The 21594-nt window shown below is 38.4% G+C and overlaps 1 protein-coding gene across 3 annotated transcripts in view; it reads right to left on the bottom strand.

Moving 5' to 3' along the window:
* LOC139945949 (leukemia inhibitory factor receptor-like) overlaps nucleotides 1-21594 on the bottom strand; it is an 82030-nt gene that overhangs the window by 16882 nt on the left and 43554 nt on the right. For 2 of the 3 annotated variants that reach the window (XM_071943485.1, XM_071943486.1), the window contains exons 3-8: nucleotides 19655-19821; nucleotides 8988-9175; nucleotides 5840-6088; nucleotides 3530-3668; nucleotides 2441-2589; nucleotides 617-789 (exon numbers count right to left, since the gene is read on the bottom strand). In XM_071943485.1, coding sequence (XP_071799586.1) covers nucleotides 617-789; nucleotides 2441-2589; nucleotides 3530-3668; nucleotides 5840-6088; nucleotides 8988-9126 — 849 coding nt within the window. In that variant the 5' untranslated portion in view covers nucleotides 9127-9175; nucleotides 19655-19821. Of the gene's footprint in view, nucleotides 1-616; nucleotides 790-2440; nucleotides 2590-3529; nucleotides 3669-5839; nucleotides 6089-8987; nucleotides 9176-13236; nucleotides 13505-19654; nucleotides 19822-21594 lie in introns of those variants that run through there. The other variant, XM_071943488.1, reaches the window with a different exon arrangement.

The following is a 21594-nucleotide window of genomic DNA, read 5'->3' as shown; positions in this document are numbered from 1 at the left end:
ACATTACGCTGATGGCTATATTGTTAACGAAATTCGCCTCCGGCTTGGTCCATTAACAGTGTCAGCCGCCAACCCAGTCATTACCACGCGGTGAAGACCGGGTCCTCACACTGTTATTCCCTAATTATTAGTCATCCCCCTAGCACATAGTTCTTGGGAGATAGATCCTTTTCTTATGCTGGCCCTTACCTTAGGAATCAGCTTCCACTCAGACTACGTACCCCATAGTGATTATAAACTTGCATCTCAAAATAAGAACTAAAATGAAAACAAAGTCTGAACCAAATAGATTTGGAGTGACTCCAGGTTGATCCAAATAAAATTTAGTTTAAGACAGGCAAACCTAACTTAACATTTACACTAGGACACTCATGATAAGATCGGCATCTGAACCAAAGTTGCTCCAGAGTTGTTCCAAACGACCGCAACATTCGATCTTTCGACTTCTAGCGCGTCCAGTCGCTCCCAACTGTTTCAGACGTCAAACTTTTCGTGTTCTTAATTAAGAATTTGGTACGGCGCAACTCTGGAGCGCCTGTCTGAAACGGGTGTTACTTAGCGTATCTACTGTCCCCAGTGCATCCCCCCCAAAAATAAACTCCCAAAACTCCCTTACCTTGTTATTTTTTCTCTTTTGCGTATTCTCCAATTGATACGTCACCAAATATGTCACACTGCTTCGTGCCCAATGACTATATCTTGAAAATTCCTCAGAAGGATGCCATGACACCTGAAGTGATGTGCTTGTTGCATCTGTTACATTTGGAGAGCGTACTGGAGTTGGAGTAACTGGATGAAGAGAAATACAGATATTATTTTTCTGAACCTTTTTTGTGAGTTCCTTGAGTAATCATTTTCATTTGAAAATACCGTTGCCACAATGAATCCCTGACTTTAAAGGCAGTGGACACTATTGGTAATTTCTCAAAATAATTGTTAGCAAATAAAGACGTACTTCAGTAACAAACAATGGAGAGCTGTTGATAGTATAAAACATTGTGAGAAACGGGAACTTCTGAAGTAACGTAGTTTTCAAGAAAGAAGTAATTTTCCACGAATTTGATTTCGAGACCTCAGAATTAGATTTTGAGATCCCGAAATCAAGCATCTGTATGCACACAACTTCGTGTGACATTATTATCTTGCAACTTCGACGACCAATAGACTGATCCATTAGGCTCCGCCCACGGCGCAAGTGTGAGCAAGAACACGTGAGCCTCTCCAATGTTATTCTGTACAACTCTGTTGCGCGCACCAAGCATACGTACACGCATGTCAGACTTTATATTATCGGACTTTTGGTTGCACATTGGGTTGTGATTGGTCAATAGGCAATGGGGTGGAGCATAATGGATTGGTCTATTGAGTTCAAATTTTCACAGGTTTGTTATTTTGTGCACATGTTGAGATACACCAAGTGAGAATACTGGTCTTCGACAAGTACCAACAGTGTCCAGTGCCTTTAACAAAGAAAAGACATGAAAGGTTCTCATAATTAACATGTTTGTTTGTTTTTTTAGTTTTGTCAGGTGAGAAAATTTTGAAGGCACTCACCGTGATTCACAGAACAATGGCCATGAGCCACGGCCAATAATGTGCAATGGTATGTGGCAATCTTTGAACACTCAAATGAACGAACCATTGAACCAAATACAATGAAAAACAATGGTTGCGTTCGATATAGCTTCCCCGGGTCGACCCCGATCTGCCCCTGGTAGGTTCGAATAGCTTTGACATCATTCCAGGGCTCACCCGGGTCAGCCCCAAGTGCCCTGCTTGTGGAACAGGTCACTTGGGGCTGGCCCGAGGTGCATGACGTCACCAAGAGAGGGTGAGTGATCTTTCGATAAGCTCTTGTCAGGGGCTCACCCACATGAGCACTGCAGGTCGAACCAGGGAAGCTAATTGAATGCACACATGCCGCACGTGTACAACAAAAGAACTAAAGTCTAAATTCGCCATTTACACAATAACCCCAAGAAAAGGGATATTACAAGGCATGTTTTCCACTACCTAGTGTCCCACTTTGTACAGGTGAAACAAAGCATGGCACAATAGGTGCATGATTAAACATATCACACAACAGAAAGTCTAGGTGGATGTGTCCTACAGCTGTCCAACTGCCAGCAAAAACTTGAGGGCGCTCCAAATTTGTTCCGGTGGCAATAAACCATCCGTCGTAAGTCGGTCCAGAAAAACTTGGCAAACATCCACATCATCCACCATAACACTAATAATAGTGGCTTCTTATATGCATGTAGAGTGCGTATTCGTCACTCAGTGACGATTCTGGCGCTGTGACAAACAGTATTTCCTGCAAGGTATTAGTAACTACAGTTGAATTATGAGACTAAATCATGAAGTGGTTTAATTGTCAACAACTAGACCCTACCAATTCTGTACCCTTTTTTTTTTAAATGAGGAAAACAAATTTACTTACAAATTTCATATAAATTGAAAGATTCTACCTCAGATGGGACTCCATCAATAGCCAGGGCATTTGAAGAGATGACTCTGGCATGAAAATTAGCCGACACATCATTCAGTTGACATTTCTGATTCCTTTGGCAACTCGAAGTTTTTCCATCTCTAAAAGAAAAAAAGAAACCAAGAGATTTTTAACAATGCCGGGGGGTGCCCATCGAGGCCCAATTTCATACAGCTGTTTAAAAGCACTGGACACTTTTGGTAATAACTAAAAAATAATTGTTTGCATAAAAACTAGCTTGGTTATGAGGCAATGGAGAGCCTGACAGCCCTTGATTTAAAGCCATCAGACAGTTTCGGAACAGAAAAAATAAAAAAGTTCACAGATTTGCAAATAACTTACAGGGTTTACAGAAGGTAGTGGTAAAAGATTTCTCTTGAAATATTATTCCATGAAATGCTTTACTTTTTGAGAAAACATTGAAACAATTATCAATTCTCTACATCAAGAATTATGGATTTATAGTAAACACATGTTATGACACGGCGAAACATGCAAAAACAAGAGTGGGTTTTCCCATTATTTTCTCCTGACTCTGATGTCCGATTGAGCCTAACTTTTCACAGGTTTGTTATTTTATATACAAGTTGTGATACACGAAGTGTGGGCCTTTAGACAATACTGTTTACCAAAGGCTTTGGGTACTCTTTGTAACGCAAAACAAAATGTCCACAGATTTACACTTTACTTACATTGTTTGAAGATAATGATGGTAGAAAGCCAACCTTTAAAAAAAGTACCTGATGAGGTGCTTTAGTTTTTGAGAAATGTGTTAAACAATGTCAGGAAAATAATTTTTGTCTCAGTTTTAGCAAGTAAAAGATGCAGTTATGGTATAATTACCATATTAGGTAAATAGTTTACATGATAACATAATTTTTGTGACTTTTTTTTCAAAAACAACAGCACCTCAGCAAGTATAATTTTAAGGGAAGCTTACTATCATTATCTTCTAGCCGAGTAAAATTATTGTAAATCTGTTGTCATTGTGTATTGTGTAACAAAGTGTACCAAAAGCTGTTAATAGATGTCTAAACTTACTCCAAGTCACTCCGTGATGTTGAATAGTGCAATTCGTGTGTAGTCTCAATATTTGTCGGCTGTCCATTTGTCCACGAACAGTACATGGATTGAGTGTCCAAGCTATAACAACTGATGTCTGTGGCCTTCGAAGGAAGTACTGCGGACAGCAAAAAGAAAATGGTTCTCCATAACAGGTGATTAATGTAAAATCTTTTGTTTACCCAAAGAAATCATTCTGCGGCAGTTAAGTTATTAATGAGATCTCCCCATAATCCATGAAAGGAAAGTAGTAGTCCCGTCCGATCTCCTATCTTTCAACTGGGTAGTAAAGAGTTTTGAAAATCTATTCATAAATACCTCAGACAGTTTCGCTATTCCTATTGGTGGAGAGCGCGTCACGTGGGTGTGCATAAACCTTTTGTTAATGCACAGTAAAAAGTGTTAACAACATGGGCGTGACACGCGAGCTTATAAGACAGTTTCTTCGTTCCTATTGGTCGCGAGCAACGGCCAGGACAGTTGTGCAACATCACGCGATACGTGGGACGTGAACAGCATTCCCTTATAAGGAGTTGTTTACCCGAGGGCGGCGGAGGGCTATTCCATTTCATAGCTGGAGGGGTGTTGTGTTGAAAGAAATCATTGAACAATTATAATTTTTACATTTATTTTACTTTTTGACCAAAGGTGTTGATGTTTTTTGACCGAAAAGGTATTTATGAATGGGAATCAAAGTGTGTTGAATCGGTTTTCAGCTAGTGGTTTAAGCCCGCCGAGGCCTGGTTCTTGATAATTTACCTCGACTTCGTCTCGGTAAAATTCTTAAAGGGTATTTTATGTACTTTTTCCTAACACACAACACAACACAATGTCCACAGATTTACATTAAACTTACACAGTTTGAAGATTATGATAGTAGAAAGCTTCCCTTGAAATTTTGTTAACTGAGGTGCTGTAGTTTTTGAGAAATGAGTAAATAATAACAAATAATTTTTGTCTCAGTTTTAGCATTTAAAAACATATTAACCAGTTATGATATGGTTATGGTATAATACCATAACTGGTTAATGGGATTTTACATGCTAAAATAATTTTTGTCTTCCTGAGACAAATTATTTTGTGACTAGTTTTACTCATTTCTCAAAAACTACAGAACCTCAGTTAGTGATATTTGAAGGGAAGCTTTCCACTACCATTATCTTCAAACCCTGTAAGTTTAATGTAAACCTATGGACATTTTGAAAAAGTACCCAAATCCTTTAAATGAACTTAATCTATCCAGCATGATACACATTACCCCACCAAAAATACATGATTAATACTGAGTTCTTATAATAGCCCTTTATCATACCCAATAGGTGTATCAAAGCGCTCAGTATATTTTCCTGCAAGGTATGCCTATTACTTTATAGCACCGTGTAATGGTTTACAAGGTGCTGTGAGGCAATGCTGCCGATCAGACCAGGAAAACCGGGGAGAACCCCTTTCAATTTATGACAAGTGCACTGGGTTCTTTTACGTGCATTACACAACACATGGGACCGACAGCTTTACGTCCCATCCTAAGGACACAGCAATAATGTTAAACTGTCTTGCTTAAGGACACAAGTGCCATGACCACAGGACTCAAACCAACACTCTGCTGATCAGAAACACTAGAGGTTGAGTCCGTAGTTCTTACCTGCTTGGCCACGACACAGTGATTAGCAATGTATATTCTGTACTGTCATTAGTATCTATGGGGTGTGTGTGTGTGTGTGTGTGACAGTTATGGTGATGCAAAGGAAGTTACGAGCAAAGGAAGCAGAGTGTGGTTCGAGTCCCAGTGGCAACACCTGTGTCCTTAAGCAAGACACTTAACCTTTGCTTTGTCCTTCGGATAGGACGTAAAGCCGATGGTCCTGAGTGTTGTGCAACGCACTTAAAGAACCAAGTGCAATTATCGAAAAGAGAAGGGGTTCGCCCCGGTGTTCCTGGCTGGATTGGCAGCATATTGCGCCACAGCACCTTGTAAACCATTACATGGTGCTATGTAGAAGGAGTAGGTCTCATAATTCAAAACGTAGTCCCACATACCTTGCACAAAATACTGTACGCTTTTAAACGCCCTTCGGTGAATAAAGCACCTAATAAAAACCCACTATTATTATTTATTGTTAATGGTCTTGCTTGAAGGTCAATAATCAATGTTTGTTTATTAAGGCTACCATTTCTTTGCAAGGGTGTTTTTGGTTTTTAGGGAAAAGCTTGTTTTAAAAAATATTTGAGAAAAATGCCATACAAAGTGTGGGTTAAGATAACCCCTTGAATAGAGATTAATTTACTTACACCCAACTTTGACATCCCATCTGGTAGTTTCCTTCTGGGTGTGCCCATCCACTTTGCATTCGTAAAATCCACTGTCCTCAAACTGGGCATTCTCAATTACAAGCTGGGGCATCGTCGCATTTAATACCTCACCGTCAACGGTCCACGTGATGCCTGTGGCGTTGATGCTCTGATTGGAGTCATTCAAACTGCAGTTGATCCGTATCGTGGAATTGAAGAGATAAACTTTCTCGACTGCTGTCAAGTTAACTAAAATAACCAAAAATAACTGAAGTGAAAGCAACATGTATTGGTTTTGAGTGAGGTATCAATATATATATATGGTTTTCAGTAACACCATATGTGTGTCTACTTGCCAGGTAGATTTTGCTGTTTAGAAAACTGTCTCGCTATATATTCTACTGCTGCGGAGTGGATTTTCAGATTTTCGGGAGACTTCTCAGTTCTGAAAAGAACTGTGCTGCTCTTTAACTACTACCTGCGCGGAAGGAAGAAAATCACTACCACAGAGTGAGTTCTTTATTTGTCTTAAAACAGGACAGTCCTTTTCAGAAATGAGAAGTCTCCCAAAAATCCGAAAAAAAATCTACTCTGGGGGAATCAAGACAGTTCTTTAAACAACAAAATCTACCTGGCAAGTAGACACACAGAAAGCAACATGTGTATGAAGTAAGCTTGGGCGATATCACAATATTATCGAATATCGCGATTTTAATTTGGACACGATTTCGATATCGAATGGATTTGGTTTTAATCGAAATATCGATATGTCGCGATATATCGCGATAATCGCGATAATTGCGATAATTGCGATATATCGATATATCGATTAAATATCGCGATGTATTTGCTAGCTGATACCCCATAGGTTTGGAGTAAAACCAGAAGAATAGGTCATTAGAACACCTCTCTTATACTAGGACTGTCTCTTCTACAACTTTCACTTGGAGTTTTAAGACTGATGATGTCAAATTTCATTAATCGCGATTATATCGAATATCGCGATATATTGTCGGCGATATATCGTGAATAAAATAATTCGATATCGCCCAAGCTTAGTATGAAGGATTTGAAGCTTTGCATGTTTAGCTTGAAAGTCTGACGTCACCCTTTGTATTGTATTCCTCGTCCGTTCTTGTTTCATGTTTTTTTAAAATTCTTTTTGTGTAATTTTCTGACCATTTTTTACTTTTACTAATAACTGATTGACAATCACATCCAATTTGGCCTGGGGGCCACAAAATGTGTTGTTAATAAAATGATAGAAAATTTACAATTTTGGAGTGGCTCACTTTGTTTGTTTGCTGGAAGCCAAAATAACGACACAGAACGCTTAAAGCCATTGGACCCTTTCGGTACAGAAAAAAAAAAAAAAAAAGTTCACAGATTTACAAATAATTTACAGGGTTTACAGAAGGTAATGGTGAAAGACTTCTCTTGAAATATTAGTCCATGAAACGCTTTACTTTTTGAGAAAACGGTAAAACAATATAAGTTCTCGTTAACGAGAATTACGGAGTTGTTGTAAACACATGTCATGACACGGCGAAACGCGCGAAAACAGGAGTGGGTTTTCCCGTTATTTTCTCCCGACTCCGATGTCCGATTGAGCCTAAATTTCCACAGGATTGTTATTTTATATATAAGTTGTGATACACGAAGTGTGGGACTTGGACAATACTGTTTACCGAAAGTGTATAATGGCTTTAAGGCAAAAATATATCATGCATTTCAGCAGAAATTGACTAATTTCTGCCTCAGAATCCCTTAAGGTTCCAGCAGCCAAGTTAGGACGAGTTACTGGTCCTAACTTAGGATGGGTTCAATGCGTCCCAACGATCATGGATACGTAACTTAACTCGTCCATCGTCCTAAGATTAACCCCAAGTTAGAAACTGAGGTTTTTAATTTGCTGTAAGGGTGGGAAAAGGAAGTTTAAGGAACACATTGCCTTGGATCAGACGAGTTGGTCTTTAAAAAGCGTGTGAAACCGTTTATTATAAAATGCATATGGGTAGAAAGAAAGTGCAAAAGTAGAATACAATGATCCACACAAACATGCCTCGAAATTGCACGGTTTTCCTTTTACCTCGTCGACTAACACGGTCAGCCATTTATGGGTGTCAAATTTTTGACTCCCATAATTGGCCGACCATGTTAGTTCGTAAAGTCTAAGGAAAACCACGCAATTTCAGGGCAAATTTGTGTGGATCATTGTATTCTACTTTTAAAACATCTTTCCAACCATATGCATTTGATAACAAACGGTTACAAACACTTTTTAAAGACCAACTCGTCCGATCCAAGGCAACGTGTTCCTTTAATAGTTGACTGAGGAATTGAGACATTAAATCTTTGTAAAGTTGTCTACAGTGTTTTAAAAGCCCCATTGACCCTTGCACTCACGTCACACGTGACGAATGTGCCATGCTCACCATTTTGGTGGTCAATAGGTTTAAGTGTCAACGCTGCATCGCCTAAAATGCGTACTTCACTAAATAACACACAGTGACATTGCCCACCTAAAGGGCGCATCTAAGATTATTCTGATGAAGACGTCAGGTGAATTGGGTCAATTAGGCAATCTGAGAAGACATAATTGTTTTATCTCGATGGTTTTTGTGATCTATATATTGTTTTGCGTATCAGCCACAATTTGCAGTATAAGAACACAAATCACGCAGAACGACCCGTGCATGAGGGAAAACCCTGACACTTGGTTAAAGCCATTGGACACTTTCGGGAAACAGAGTTGTTCAAAGTCCCACACTTCGTGTATCACAACTTATATATAAAATAACAAACCTGTGAAAATTTAGGCTCAATCGGTCATCAGAGTCGGGAGAATATAACGGGAAAACCCACCCTTGTTTCTGCATGTTTCGCCGTGTCATGACATGTGTTGAAAATAAATCCGTAATTCTCGATATCGAGAATTGATAATTGTTTAAATGTTTTCTCAAAAAGTAAAGCATTTCATGAAATAATATTTCAAGAGAAGTCTTTCACCATTACCTTCTGCAAACCCTGGAAGTTATTTGTAAATCTGTGAACTTTTATTATTATTTTTTGGTTCCGAAAGTGTATAATGGCTTTAAACTAAGAATAAACATTATCAATAATTACGGTTAGAAAAATGTCGACTTACAACCATCTGCAGTGCTAATGGACACGCCGACGACAACATACATGGACATATGTAACATAATCAAGATGTACGGAAGAATTGGCTGGATCGGACTCCCATCTTTTGATCCAGACAAACTTGTGGATCTAAGACCACCCATAATTCAGCTGCAGTTAACGGGAGGGCACGTGGAACAGAAATAATAACACCTGTATGAAAAAGGGGGGAATAAAGGACAAATTTGTTAACCAATGTCGCCCTGAAACGCAATATTTATTTGTATATTTCGTCCGAGCATAACTTATTTCACTCTGACCGCGAGTGATTTTCCAAAATCTACTACCGAGGAAGATTACTCATTCAGGCTCCTTAAAACTGCAATGTCCATTTTTTTGACAATTGCGATATTTAGTTTTTGGCCAACTGCAACTACCAGTTTTTGGCCAACTGCAACGGCCAGTTTTTGGCTAATTGCCGTGTACAGTTTTTGGCCAATTTACCCCCCAATTTTATTGAAATTTAAGTTAGCTATTAATGGAACAAGCCTTGCAGGTAACTTAAGAGCAAATCCTTCTACAAAAGAGATCCGTAAAGTGTTTACTTCTAGGATATTCATTCATCCAACTGCTCAGACCAAATTTAATCAGGAGTTCGGTATTATGAAGGATGAATGGAAAAACATCTATTAACCTGCCCTATCGGTGTAGTATGGAAGTCAGTACGAGAATTTTTCAATATAAAATTAATATGGATTGTTTAATGACTGATGTTAGATTATCTAAGATGAAAATCATTAATAGTGATGCTTGCTCCTTTTGCTCTAAGTTTCCAGAGACAATGAAACATTTATTTGTTGACTGTAAATATACGCAGCCTATTTGGAAACAGTTTGAGAATTGGTGGAAAGGTTTGTCGCAAGAGGAAATTACTTTAAGTTTTAAATCCATTCTGTTTGGTCAAAACACTGACCAACCAGATCTTTTATTTAACCTTTGCATTTTATTAACTAAGAAGATGATATTCAGAAGCAGGTTTAATCAACAAAGGCCTAACTTTCGATCTGTTATTAATTTAGTAAAATTTAACTATGAATTGGAACGAAAGATTGCGACTAGCTCAAACACTATGCATAAGTTTAACACAAAGTGGAGGTTTACGGTTTAATTAATTATTTATTGTTTCTTGATAAGGTTTTTTTTAATGTTTTGTCCTCTACTTTTGGTTTGTATGTTCGTGGGTTGTTGTGAGTGCATATTATGTATGAAATTTAAAAAAAGTGCTTGCACTTATTTATATAAAAAAAGAAAAAAAAAAAAAAAAAAAAAAGTTAGCTATTTTTTGTAGATAACAGCATGTCACATGGTTAATTGTCAAAGGCAAAACTACTTTTATGGGAGTTTCCCACCATGACCATTGTTATACTGATGTGGAAATAGGTGAACAGTTACATTTTCAGTCTATTTACCAATGTTACGCACATCCTTTAAAGGCAGTGGACACTATTGGTAATTGCCAAAGACTAGCCTTCACAGTTGGTGTATCTCAACACATGCAAAAAATAACTATAACCTGTGAAAATTTGAGATCAATCGGTCATCAAAGTTGCGAGATAATAATGAAAGAAGAAAACACCCTTGTCACACGAAGTTGTGTGCTTTCAGATGCTTGATTTCGAGACCTCAAGTTCTAAATCTGAGGTCTCGAAATCAAATTCGTGGAAAATTACTTCTTTCTCGAAAACTATGGCACTTCAGAGGGAGCCGTTTCTCACAATGTTTTATACCATCAACCTCTCCACAATACTCGTCACCAAGAAAGGTTTTATGCTAATAATTATTTTGATTAATTACCAATAGTGTCCACTGCATTTAAAAGACACTGACACTATTGGTAAAAATTAAAATAATTGTTACATGTAGCATAAAAACTTACTGGGTAACCAGCAATGGAGAGCTGTTGGTAGTATAAAACATTGTGAGAAATGGCTCCCTCTGAACATGGATAAAAAAGTGAATGTTTGCTCCATGCTCTGAATTAACAAAGTTTTTGAGAAAGAGGTGATTTCTCACTCAAATATTTCAGTCCTAAAACCTTTTATTCAGCATTTGAAAGCACACAAATTTGTACAACAAGGTTTTTTTTTCTTTCTATTTTTTTCTAACAAAGTCGATTACCAACTGAGTCAAAATTTTCACAGATTTTTTTATTCTATGCATATAATGTTGGGATACACTAAGTGAGAATGCTGGTATTTAACAATTACCAAAGGTGTCCAGTGTCTTTAACAGAAGTACCAAATTTTATGTTCAGGTAATGCGGAAATCACCTGCCAATGATTAGTGTTGTTAATAAATAAATAAAACCTTAAAGTAAATTATTGTCAGAATCCGACAAAGTCCACCAGCCGTGAACAAACAGTTTTGCATTTTACATGTATTTTGTGCATTGTCTGTGGCGATAACGTGAAAGTGTTTGTATGTTCTTTATTTGACACTGCATCAATTGTGCGGAGATTTTTTTTCCCCCACTAAAATTTCTGCGAAAAACCGGGCCATGCAATTTTTAATGGAATCAACAAAAGAATTTCCAGACAGGCAAGCAATCGCCTGTGCAAACAAACCAAAATGTGCAGTAAAATGTTATCTGTAAAAAAAAAAATAAATGGCATGGCGTTTCAATTCAACCCTAGCAGAGTCTTTCTCAAAGGCCGAACTCTTAAGCCTACGAGAAAGACAATTAAACAATGTTTTGCACTTAAACCGTAGGAACTTATGGTTGATAGGCAGTTTGCAACATCTAATATATATTTTGTACAATTAATTATAACCCCTCCCTGAGTAATCAGAAAACACCACAAAGTAGAAAAAAACTAGGCACTGGGGTCGATTTAAAAAAAATTAAAATAAGAACTAGTCCTAACTTAGCCTAAGAAGATATTAAAAACTCAAGGCTAATCCTAAGTAGGGACATTACTCAACTTAAACAAGCAAGTTAGGACGAGCTAATTCTAGATAAGACTAGTCTTAACTCTTTGTGAAATCCACCAAAGGATTCAAGAGCATGTAGTCAATTTCACAATGATAGTCCTAACTTAGGACTAGTTCTAGGAGTTATTAAAAACTTAAAGCTAGTCCAATAACTTAGTATAAACCATCGCAGGTCCTGCAAACCTAAAGAGGAACTTTACATGCTAAATATTTGGCCTATAATAATAATATTAAAGGCAGTGGACACTATTGGTAATTAGTCATTATAATTATAAGCATAAAACCTTACTTGGTGACGAGTAATGGGGAGAGGTTGATAATATACAACATTGTGAGAAACGGCTCCCTCTGAAGTGACATAGTTTTCGAGAAAGAAGTAATTTTCCACGTATGCGTTTACACAACACATGAGACCAACGGCTTTACGTCCCATCCGAAGGACGAAGCAATGGTTAAGTGTCTTGCTTAAGGACACAAGTGTCATGGCTGGGGATTCGAACCCACACTCTGCTGATCAGAAACACCAGAGTTTGAATTCGGTGCTCTTAACCGCTCGGCCACGACACTTCCACGAAGATATGATTCACTTCCACTTCCAAGATATGTGCGCTATATAACACTTTGATATAACTATTATTATTATAAAAATGTACAATTTGTTTCAACAGGCAAATAAAAAAAATCTCTAATGAAAACAAGTTCTAAGGGGCCATTCAGAATAGTAAATGATAAAAATGTAGATTTGTTTTTTGTAAAATTGTTTTGACCTACATTACCAATCCACCCCAAATTTTTGATTTTTTAGTATTAAATGGCTGCATAATATTTCAACATCAAAGGTCTCCAACATCAGCAGTTTTCAATGGCCTTTCCTGGCTCACGAACAACTTTTACTTTGAAGTTTATTCAGGAATGAAATCACTAATTCCTGGCCAGCTTGATAATTTGTCTTCTTCTTTTTTTTTATCACTAAAAAACAAATTACAAGTGTAGTTACACTTTTTGACCCCACAACTCACAATTTTGAATAAGAATTTTGTTTAAACATTGACTATTCTGAATGGCCCTAAAGCGCTGCTTTACACATAAATTAGAAAATCAGCAAAGGTTGGGGTTCAAATCCCACCCAACTAAAATGCCTGTAAGAAAGTGCTGAGTATACAGTGCTAACACACATCGATGTACAGGTAAAACCAAAATGAATCTAGTCTTTATCCCCGATGCAAATTTAACATCTAAATTAGAAAATAGTTACACATTAAAAAGTACTATTACAAACCTACCTTTCAGAGCTGACTATATTTTCCCCCGTAACAAACACTCTGATCATTGCTACACAAATGAGAACCTCAACAATTCTTGTTGTTGTAACGACCAATTTATCCTCCCAGCTCGTTCGTAGGTTTGATTGGCACAATGTTTCCATTACAAATTTTGACGGATCACTCCGAACAGTGACTTCGATGACAAAACCTGAACAGGTTTTATCTTCTTTTTTTAATGAATGTCATCCAAATTGGTACATACGAGAAGTAATTTCAAACAATAAAGCTGCGGGCAATTCTGGAAATGAACTGATCCATCATTGATGACTGACGCCTAAAAGTACACGTACATGATGCCATTGAAAAAGAAAAAACATATAAAAAAAACCTCGTTAGCTATTTTTAAGCGAGAGCACCTGCTTCAGCGACCATTTGTTAAACTGTGGCAGTGGTCCTTTTCAATTGTGGGCACTCATGCTTGTCATTATGGAAATTTTCACAGAGATAACAGAATGACTTTTCATTGAAAAGAAAAAAAGGTTAGTTGCACTTTGGAGTATCCAATACAGACAGGGATTGCGTGTCGTTCTAAACTAAACAGAATGCACCTTGTACACACTCTCATCTCTTTGGGTTTCATGTGATGGATAACTATCTAAAGCTCGCCTGTAAGATCACGTACAATAAATCAACTGTTTCCCTTTTGTCTTCCGGTGCCGTAATGAACTTCATACATATTCATTGTGAGAACAAGTCTTTAGTAGACTTCAAAGAATTGGAATGATGAAGTCTTCAGGTGGACAGGAATAACTCCTGTTACGTGTATCTTCCCTTGTCGAGCGGAAATGTAAGAGGAAACTTTGTAATAATGACAGATATCATCTGTGTCTAAGTTGTCTTTTCTTTCCTTTTTCTTGTTCTAGTGGTATGACCTGATTGCTAGATTCAATATGACCAGGTGGATTTCACAAAGAGTTAAGACTAGTCTTATCTCGAGTCGTCCTAACTTAGGACTAGGCTTACATTTTGTATATCTCCTAGGACTAGTCCTAAGTTAGGACTAGTCCTTACTCTTGGTTAAATTAACCCCAGGCCTGTATGCTTTGTTTTTTAAAGGGCAAGGGCACCAAGGCTTTTTCTCCCTGGTAAAGGGCACCCATGAGGAAATAGTAAATTTCTACTGGAGCATTTTAAGGACACCAAGGCAATGACCAGGGGGCATGGAAGCAATCACATGTGTTGCCTCCATGAAGTATCATCAGGCCCGTTCGACCATGTGTGTGTGTGTGTGTGTGTGTTAGTTCACAATTTAAGATATTTTTGTTGATTGTTATTAGTTTTTTAAATAACTTTTGTTCTTCCGGGAACCATCTGCACAGAGAGGAGAGTCTCTTGTTTGTTTCAGGCAATCCACTGGCTCACTTCTTTATTGCAGAGCCATGGTTAAAGGGATACGCTGCCATGCATCGAGCGAGTTGGTCTTTGAATAGCGTTTAAAAACCGTTTGTTATAAAAATGCACATGGTTGGAAAAAAGTAGAATATAATGATCCACGAAAAAATTCCTCAAAAATTGCACGGTTTTACTTATACATCGTGAACTAACACGTCACGCCATTTGTGGAGTCAAGTTTATGACTCCATAAAATGGCCATACGTGTTAGTTCGCGAAGTAAAAGGAAAACCATGCGCTTTCGAGGCATTTTTGTTTGGATCATTATATTCTACTTTTAAAACATCTTTCTAACCATATGCATTTTATAACACACGGTTTCAAATGATTTTCATGGACCAACTTGACTGATGCAAGGCAGCGTGTCCCTTTAAGGACTTGTCCCTTGTAGCAAAACATACAGTACATGCATAAAATTACCTAATAGTGCTTGACTATCCACAAAACCGCAGGGCTTAGTGTGGCTCAAAATGAATACTGGACCAGAATTCTTCAAACAAGACCAGAATCAAAAAAATAAAAACAAATGACCCAGTTTAACACATGGTAATGATTTGTATTTGAACAAGCGCTAAGACATGTAAGAGAAGATTGATTTTATTTGTCCTAATATGGGTAATTTAAAGTAAACATCATTATGTCATTACTCAGTAGAATTGAAAGGTAATTTATATCAGACCCAAAGTCAACATTTCAACACATTGTTTTTGTTTCAAGATAAGTCACAGTGAGGTATTATTCTTCAAATAATTTTGTTTAATTAAAAAACACAAGAGCGCCAGACTTGTCTAGTCAAAAGTTTACTGGCCAAACACGAAAGCTACCTGGCCTTGGGCCAGCCTTTGGTCCAGGTGTTAAGTTCAAACCCTGTCAAGGCTGTTTACATCTACTTAGTAAACAATCTACAGTCCAAGGGCCAATTTCATAGAGCTGCTTAGCACAAACATTTCCTTAGCTTCCTTGATAAAAACAGGATTACCAACCAAATTTCCATTTATTGCTTGTTACAGGTATTCAGCTGTTGTTTGCTTATCCTGAAAGTCACGTGGAAATTTGGTTGGTAATCCTGTTTTTATCTTGGCAAAAATTTCATGCTAAGCAAATTTTTGTGCTTAGCAGCTCTATGAAAGTGGGCCCCGGCCCATATCTCATTGGGTCCCCGGCCCCCAATCAATGTTGGCTCTCATTGCGCGGTATGCGCTCCAGTGTCCAGCAGGGGGAGTTCAAGGGGAGGGGGGACTTGTTTATTGTAATGCATGTAAAAGAACGCAGTGCACTTTTTGTGAAGAGAAGGGGCATGCTCCGGTGTTTCTGGTCTGATCGACTTTAAACGCAGCACCTTATAAACCATTACATTGTGCTACATGTATAAAGGACTAGGTAACTGACTTCATAAGCACGTTTAAATCATTACATGGTGCTATATAGGGCTAGGTCTCATACTTAAATAGCACCTTGTAAACCATTAGATGGTGCTAAAAAAGGAACAGGGGTGGATTTCACAAAGAGTTAAGACTAGTCTTATCTTGAGTTAGGACGAGTTACTTAAGACCAGCTGTAGGTTTTGCATATCTCCTGGGACTAGTCCTAAGTAAGGACTAGTCCTAACTCTTTGTGAAATCAACCCCATAGGAATAGGTCACATACTTAAATAGCACCTTGTAAACCATTAGATGGTGCTAAAAAAGGAACAGGTCTCATACTTCAACACGAAGCTCCACATACCTCGCAGGACATAATACTGAGTGCTTTGATACCTCCATAGTGGTGTGATAAAGCGCTGTATTAGAACCAAGTACTGTAGGAATCAAGTGTTAGTTTTGCCTGGATTGTAGCCCATTATACACCACTTATGATGCATTGTTGCTACATCGTAAGTGGATGTTAAAACAACAATGACAAAACACAACTTTGCTTCAATTTCTATAGACACGCATTTTCGAATCAAAATAAAAAGCAACAGCAACGCTGTGGGCTCTTCAAGTATGACAATAATCAGACAGATAACAGACAGGAATGTTTATCTGGAGGCATACAATCAGTGAGCTTTCAGATTAACTTTATTTGTTTTATTTATTTACAGATAGCAATCCTGTCATCTGTATGTTTAAGATCTGCTCTAAACAATAAATTAATGGTTGTTGCAAACTACTTATCGACCGAGGGACCTGATGATATAAACGCAATTGCTGGTAATGGCTTCACACTTCCACCCTTACCGAAAATTTGTGACCCTAGCGGAGTTTTTCTCAAAGGTAGAAAGCCCTAGAGAGAGTCTCTGCTTAGGTCGAAACATGACACGATTCCACTCTTTTGTTAAAGGCACTGGACACTATTGGTATAAAGTTAGCATAAAAATGTCTTCGGTAACGATCATTGGAGAGCTGTTGATAGCATAAAACATTGTGAGAAATGGCTCCCTCTGACGTAACATAGCTTTTAAGAAAGAAGTAATTTCTCATTCAAATAATAAAAGACTTCAGCTGAAGCCTTTTATTAGGGTGTTTTTTTCTGTCATTATTCTCACGCAACTGCGATGACCCATTGAGTCCAAATTTTCACAGATGCGTTATTTTATGCATACATGAATGTTGGGATACACCAAGTGAGAAAATCCTTGACAGTTATCAAAGGTGTCCAGTGCCTTTAAGCAAGAAAAAAAAAACTCATAATAAAGTCCTTGAGGATTATGATCGTTCATGACGATCATGCCATCTTTTTTTTCCCTCCACATCCAGGGAGACAAACAAGTCAAAGGGAACGCTAAGCAAATACATCTTTTATTCCAATCCACCGGGCAGTGAGGATGTCGTGAATTCTTTCCACTGTACAAGTTGCACCAAAATGGTTTTATGGCAATGTTTACCCTTGCACTCAGTTTCAAAACGAAAGAACCTTACACTCCACACTGGGAAGTGTGGAGTAATTTTTATTTTATTTTTTACATTATCAGGGAAGTCCGGGGCCCAATTTAATGGCTCTGCTTACCGTAAGCAAAGAAGCGGCGCGGCGCTTATGGAAGCAGGGACATCCGCGCTTATTTCACGGGTAAGCATGGAAGTTTTGCTTGTCCACGTGTGTACTTTACTTCAACGTTTGACAGTAAGCCGTGAATGGTAATCATAAGTGCAGAATTTGGCATTAAGCAGTGTCGTGAAATTGGGCCCTATCTGTGCTTGGAGAATGTGGAATATATTGGATATCAGCTAACGCGCTGGCTATCATGATCTTCACACTCTCCTTCCGTGAAGCGCTCAGAAGCAATTCAGCACACTTACGATGTCTCTACACTCCAAGTGTAAGTGGAGTGCCAACGACACGCAGTGCAATATAGGGCAGGTGGTGTGCACATTCATTTCAAATTCTTTATGAATAAGCATGACTCCCCATATTATAAAAAACCTCATTTTCCTCCACAGTCTCCATGCAAGTCTAGGTTCTTTCGTTTGAAACTGTATGTAAAGCCTCCAAATCGTGCACCTCAGAGGGCGCCATGAGCAGGGAAGTCTGCCGTCGATTTCACAAAACTCTTCCTAACTTAAGACTAATCTTAGGACTTAGGACCAGGGGCGTCAATCCGTCTTGAAAGGTGGGGGGGGGGCATAACATTTACGGCGTGGGGTCCGGAGCCCGCTTTAGGGCCCCGGGATTTTGTTTTGGCCGTAGATGCTCTCTGGTGCAATCTAGTGAATCTGAGGGGTGATGTTCCCCCCTCGCAGATGTTGGAATTTAATGCCTATTTTAAGTTATGATGCACCTATTCTTGCTATCATGGTTATTGTACCTAAAAAGCAACTCAATTATAGCTTTGTTATATCCATATTGTTTCTGCATTCTAATGCTCAGACGGCGTTTCATCCCTATCATCACCAGACCTAAGACACAAGTTTTATGGGGCAAATCTGTAAAATGTGAGCAAACGAACCAGAACAATGAGCTGTGTGAATATTGTGTTCCAGTGCTCCACAGTTCCACAGTGCAAAACACGATTTTCATGATAAAGGTGGTCAAACAACACGGGGAACATTAATTTTTATACTGTGTCCCCCACCCTTCGAAAATGGGATGGGGTGGGGTGGGGGTACACGTACCTTCCACTCTTTCAAGGGGGAGGTGCAAATCTGTCAACGATGGAGCATGCGTGTGAGAAGCTTTTACCGCTCGGGGTGCGGGCCCGATTAAGGGCCCGGGAAAATTTTGCATTTTAGATGCTCTGTGATGCAATCTAGGGCCAATTTGAGGGGGGATATTGTGTCATCCTTTGCCCACAGGATTAATGCCCATATAGGGACACAGGGTTTCGTCTTACACAGTGCAAAACTTGGGCTTCATGATAAAGGTGGTCAAAAAGGTGGGGGGGGGGACATTTGATATTGTGTCCCCCACCCTCCAAAAGGTGGGGGGGGACATTTCCCCCTGTCCCCCCCCCCCCTGATTGACGCCCATGCTTAGGACGAGTCCCAACCCCGCACTGTAGCATGCAGACCTTAAGATTAATCCTAAGTTAGGACGAGTGAGATAAGACGAGTCCTAACTCTTTATGAAATCGACGGCTGTAGCGAGCACCATGTGAATGGGCCCAGTGTCACACACATGGAACATATCCAATAAACTCACTCATGGCCTGGGTCCTACATGTAGCTCTGTGAGTATACAAACAAAAAGCTGGTGTGTGAATTGATTTTCATTTACTTGACACACATGTTGATTAATTTTGGTTTTACCCCTATACACCAATGTGTGTTAGCACTGTGTACCTTGTGCTTTCCCGAGCTCTGATGACAGTAATCACAGGCATATTACAGCAGTGGGATTCAAACCCACGACCTCGTTGTGATAAATAACACATTAAAACCAGTCCTATAGATCCTTAAACTCGTAATAAATTTCTACAAAAATTCTCAAGCAGTATAACCATCATGACCACAGTGATTATCTTAAAAGTGATGAGAACTTATTAAAATTCTCTAAAAAGTACATTTACCTTGAAAAAATAAGCCGACTTCTGCCAAGGGTTGAATTAAGATTCGATCAACAGAATCTCAGGTTTTACCGAGCGGAGTTCACAGATTATCCTTCCTAGCCTGGCTGGGTGTGAGGATGTTATTGCCAAACAGTGACACGCTTTCAATACGCAGATGAGAACATAGTCTGCAAGAGACAAAGAAAGAGAACATTTGTTTAAAGACAGTGGACACTATCGGTAACTACTCAAAATAATTTCAAGCATAAAACCTTACTTGGTAACGAGTAATGGGGAGATGTTGATAGTATAAAACATTGTGAGAAACTGCTCCTCTGAAGTAACAAAGTTTTTGAGAAAGAAGTAATCTTCCACAAATTTGATTTCGAGACCTCAAAAATAAGTTTTTGAGGTCTCGAAATCAAGCATCTGAAAGCACACAACTTCATGTGACAAGGGTGTTTTTTTCTTTCATTATCTCGCATTACTTCGATGACCAATTGAGCTCAAATTTTCACAGGTTTGTTATTTTATGCATATGTTGAGATACACCAAGTGAGAAGACTGGTCTTTGACAATTACCAACAGTTTCCAGTGTCTTTAACACCTCCTTTACACAGTCCTTCAACCTTACAAAGACCATGCCAATCACCAATCACCCCGATCTCAAGAAGGTATCGTGTCAAAATCCAGCAATCTGGCAAATCAAAGACTACATTAAGACTGTACTGCTTCTATGTCAAATTCATTGCTGACTGGCTGCCACTACGATTACAACTAGAACAACCAAACAAAGCGTGTTTTTCTACATCAAAATAGTTTCCGACGGTGCTTCGTTTTTATCTCACCATGATGCTCACTCAAAATATTAAAAGGCTTCAGGCTTGAAGTCTTTTTAGGCATCTGCAAGCACACAAATTTGTGCAACAAGGATGTTTTTCCTTTCATTATTCTCTGGCAACTTTGATGACCAATTAAATCTAAATTACCAAATGTGTCCAGTTCCTTAAAAATATATAAATTAAAAAATCTTTATCAATCTCATTGGGACCTTGGGTTTATGTCCAACTACCAGGAGTTGGAATAATTCATCCGTTACTTTCTTCATGCTTTCTTGAATACACATAACAATCTTGGCTTGTCCACTTTATTGCATCTGAAGTAGTTGTTGCTACAAGGCTCAATGCAGTTTTTAATGTAATTAGTTAGTATTTATTAAGGGTACTTGACACTATTGGTAATAACTTATTCCTTGGTAATGAGCAGTGGAGAGCTGTTGATAGAATATAAAACACTGTGAGAAATGGCTCACCAAGTAAGTTTTTTATACTAACAATTATTTTTAGTAATTACCAATAGTGTCCAGTGCCTTTAAAACTAACAGAGTTTTAGCCGTGATGAAGGTGAGGTGCTTAATGGCACTCATGACCATAGTGAGGTTTTAGTCGGCTGTTTAAGACCAATCACTATTCTTTCCCTTTTGTTAAAAAGTGTTATAATGTTGCAAAATCTGTAAACTTTTCTGTGAATTTTAAATTCCTGTCACGTCCGCAGACTTTGTTTCGTGAAGGGTCAAATTGCATGTGATGCTCAACAAATTGTGTGTACGTGTATGTACATACTATGTTACATTAAGCGAAAGTACCTATTGATTGTTTTACACCTAAATTACACCACAATTTTAGCTCAATGAAATTGAGTCCCATACTGCAAGCAACATCCCAGCCCTTTTGTCTCCTTGCTTGCATGCCCCAGCGACTTTTACAACCATCCATTCTCTTGAACACAGTTTAATGTCACCCCAGAGATACATTGATTAAATTGGGGAAAAAAGTACATAACCACAACATTGCACAATGTTGATTAATATAATTGTACCATAAAGAATGGCTGCAAGCCAGTTCATGGAGATTAACAACTTCCCTTCAGGAATAAACTCTTTCTGCCATTTTTTTAATTAT

Source organism: Asterias amurensis, chromosome 13 (assembly GCF_032118995.1).
Source record: "Asterias amurensis chromosome 13, ASM3211899v1".
NCBI classification, from domain to species: domain Eukaryota; kingdom Metazoa; phylum Echinodermata; class Asteroidea; order Forcipulatida; family Asteriidae; genus Asterias; species Asterias amurensis.
This window is presented reverse-complemented; position numbering and strand designations above follow the sequence as displayed.